This window comes from Priapulus caudatus, unplaced genomic scaffold, assembly GCF_000485595.1.
Source record: "Priapulus caudatus unplaced genomic scaffold, Priapulus_caudatus-5.0.1 Scaffold1904, whole genome shotgun sequence".
Classification (NCBI taxonomy): Eukaryota; Metazoa; Priapulida; class Priapulimorpha; order Priapulimorphida; family Priapulidae; genus Priapulus; species Priapulus caudatus.
The window spans coordinates 36,376-40,196 of NW_014578965.1; the positions used below are offsets into that span (position 1 = coordinate 36,376).

General features: G+C 40.3%; 1 protein-coding gene across 1 annotated transcript in view; it reads left to right on the forward strand.

Annotated features, from left to right (window-relative positions):
- The first annotated feature begins 1,689 nt into the window (after nt 1-1,689).
- The window catches only part of LOC106817880, a 2,640-nt gene continuing 508 nt past the window's right edge, over nt 1,690-3,821 (forward strand). Inside the window, exon 1 of the mRNA XM_014822590.1 lies at nt 1,690-1,918. Coding sequence (XP_014678076.1) covers nt 1,740-1,918 — 179 coding nt within the window. The 5' untranslated portion in view covers nt 1,690-1,739. The remainder of the gene's footprint in view (nt 1,919-3,821) is intronic.

A 3,821-nucleotide genomic window follows, 5' to 3' on the forward strand; every position in this document is an offset into this window, starting at 1 on the left:
GGAAAGTCTTACTTCACAAGTGTACAAGTTATGGTAAAAAATGCAACAATGCTGTCAATATGTCTGTATACAGTAAGGACAATTGCAATTATGCTCACAAGAACATTTACTTACACAACGCTGCCTTCCTTGTTATTCAGCAATGGCCGGTCTAAATGAACGTTGTGGTCCAATGCTGCCAATAGGTTGCGTGCCCTATAGACTGATGGTGTATATGCGAACCTCTTCAGTACATTAGTATGTGATTATGGAAGACCTCCAATGCAGATGTACTTCTGTTAATCAGGCAGAAAAATATTATTGTAAAAGACATGTAAATCAATCAAAACGAACATTACTCAAAATTTACCCAGCCACCTTTAATATTGGGAGAGCAAACACGTTACCTAAATTTCAGCACCTAGCTGACTCTGTTGAGAAACCGTTTGTCCAGAACGATCTTGGCGAGGATTGTCAACGCTTGGTAGTCTGACTTTCTGTCCAGCCACAGTTTGTCCCGCTCATCATTCAGTGGTCCATGCTGGCACTTGTTTGTTCCTTGCCCATGGGGCAGAATCCAGTGGTGCTCATTAACGACATGGTTAAGTAAGCTTCTCCATATGTTCTGCAATCATAAATTCGCCATAACTAAAACGTATTCTAGCATGATACTAGACCAGGGGTGGGCAATCTTTTTGTCCCATAGGTCACATTGAACAGAAGAAAGTAAACCGGGGGCCAACCATTGCAAAATTGATATGAAACATGAAAATTATTCATTTGCACTGATTTGCAGGGAAACCATAGACATGAAGAAGATTGCATAACATTTGGAACACACAGGCAAGTACTGTACACTACTGTTTTAAAATTGTAAAACTGCTTCGATTTAGCCAACATATTGTTGATCTGATAAAGTGTCCAGGGCCGGATTAAAGTACTTCGCGGGTCGCATCCAGCCCACGGGCCAAAGTTTGCCCTTGTGTGTACCAGACACTTCAGCACTATAACAATAAGCAACATTCAACTCAAAATAGTGTCTAGGTAACTTTAAGACTACTTACCAGGAACTCGGCATACGTCTGCGCTTGTTGACACGTAAACCAGAAATGGTTGATGATGTCTCTAGCCCATTTCAGCAAGGATTCGCATCCTTTCTGTTGTCCTGCCTGAAATTCACAAACAAATATAATGTTCTCCATGGTATGCTGTAACTCCTTCAATCACAAAAGAAAATGTAACAATAGTTCCGGTAAAGTTATTTATTCTATTTGAGAAATTACATCGTAGCTGTTTTTAATGCACTACAAAAAGCAATTGTTATTCTGCATTATAATGAAATTTAGGTTTAAATTAAAACTGCGTGTAAAGTTTAGTGACACTTGGGAAGTATTTCGGAATACATACCGAAATTATCTTCTTCCCCAATTCTTTTTGCAACGTGCCACACATCGTTCGAGTGCTTCACGTCAGGATACTGAGTTCCAATGAAAGATGAGAAGATGCTACTACAAAAACAAGCTACATCCTTAAAGTTCAAGTTGCGCAGTTAAATAAATAGCTACATATTAGGCATATTTCGACAGATAAATATCTTTATATATTATATTAAACAACTTTAATAATTTTATCCTGCGTTTTTGATGCTTATTTCAACGAAAATGTAACCGGGTTCTGACTTCCTATTTTAAAAATCGTAATTCCGGAAACACTACAGTGTGACGTCACATGCGAACATCCGCTTCTGTGGTGATTACGAAATGGCTGAGAACGATGACTTTGTTGACTTGGAAAACGATGACTTGGAAGTGTGTGAAGGAGTGGTTCTGCCGTATGAGTATGAACCGATGCTAAATTGTGTAGTTGGTGATATTGATGGGGGAGTGAGTCGTCTGACTGATGATGGTGACGAGCCGGCTCTTCCGCCGCTGGATGAATGGTAACTTGGCCCTTGGGCAGTATTACTAACTAGTACTAGTACTATTTAGTTTACTATCGCTACAGCTGTTTATCCATGGTAACTTGCTACGCTAGTCAGGTCAATTAGCTAGTCAGGTCGTTAGGTATCACGTACTATAATTTATTAGCTATAATTGTACTTTGTTTAGTTAGTTGGCTAGTTGTTACTAATAGTATTAGTATACTAATAGTAATAGTAATACTATTAGTTCTATCTATTATAAGACTATAGTAACACACTGTATTTGTTTGTTTTGTAATTAGTGTATTTATTACTATTAGTATATAGATGTAAAGAGTAAATAGTCCGCACGCCACCCTAGTCAGCGGCAGTAGGCGTGCTCGCGTGCTAATGTATGGTAGTACTAGTAGTACAGTATAGTGCTGTACCAAGCAATGCGGCCGATTTAGGAACCACATGCACATCAGATTACCATTCGCGTTGCTGTTCTAGTAGGATTTACGGCCTCTATTTGTGAGAGAGATCTGTGCTGGACGGTGTTCGGCTATCCAGGCCTTATTGGCGTTTCTAGATTATGGGATGTGCCATGAATATGGACACACTGTGACGTGCATTGAGGCAGTCAGGAATCCATGTTTAACCTCCTCTTGAGCGTCAAAAGGTTATCTAGACACTTACTCTTGCCATCGTCAGTGAAGCAGCATAATTCATGGTCCTTTCATAAGTGATAAAATGGTAGGTCGCCCGCTGAAACAAAAGTTTCACTCTTGTCCATTAGCCTGTCCTTCAAAAATGTCTGATATCTGACAATTTCCCCACTGCCTATTGGACCTGCGACCTCCAATTCTGCGCACTGGTGATGGGTTTCTTGCCCATCACACTAGTATAACGAATATTAAGAGCATAGGTCGAGCCGTTAAGATTTGTGCCGCAATTTCCGTATTTCCTCCTATACCTTAACCCTTTGACTGCCAGCATTGTTTTGAAAAACAATGGAAGATGAAGCGTTTTCTGTCTCTTGCACTATAGATTTGGTATTTTTGCTATAGTTACACAACAAGTTAGGACAAAGTTAGTTTGAAGTGATTCCACAATACTGAAGGCTTGCAAGTGTAACCAGTTGTTGTCAGAAAAGTGTTCATAACAAAAACAATAACTAAAATAACAAACATGTTTTATACAGCGAGAATATTCATGAATGATACATAAAATCTGTCACAATACAACCACTGGTTGTTTCACTAATCTGGCCAGCGCTGTCTGTGAACTCGATGCCGCAGCATCAGCTAGGACACAGCCGTTTTTTGACATTTTGGCACCCAAAACTGTGTTTCTTTGCGTTTTCTACTTTTGTTCTTCCCTTTGCTTGCACTGCTGGCACACGCCAGCGTTTGATCCCAAACGTACGTAAATCACACACGTTATGTCCAACTTGGTGTGAGTGACACAATTGGGAGTAACTGTTTTGCCAATGTGCTTCTGCTAGTAAAATTGATTTACTAGCTTGGTCAATCAGTTCACAGCGATAGATCAGCTGTTTTTGGGACGATAACAACATCGGTGGGAGCCAGTAATACTGGTAACTATGGGAGGCTAGATGATGAATGAGTTTGTCACTGGCAAGGTCCACAAAGTGATATAAAAGTCTCAGCCACCCAGCGTTTAGGACTTGCGAGAGTAGCCATAGCAGCCTTTCATCTGGTCGAAGCAGGTCTACAACCACCATGTATTGGTGTACTCATACCATCTGGGACTACTCACTGAATAGGCTACCATCCATGGGTCCTCCGTTTGACATTCGTTATATCATCACTCACTATCAAATTATCACTACATATGTGAGTTCTAGCTGTCACTTGATCAACTCAATCTCGACCCTCATCAATTTGGCTGTCGTCATGTTACTAGCATTTGCCACTGT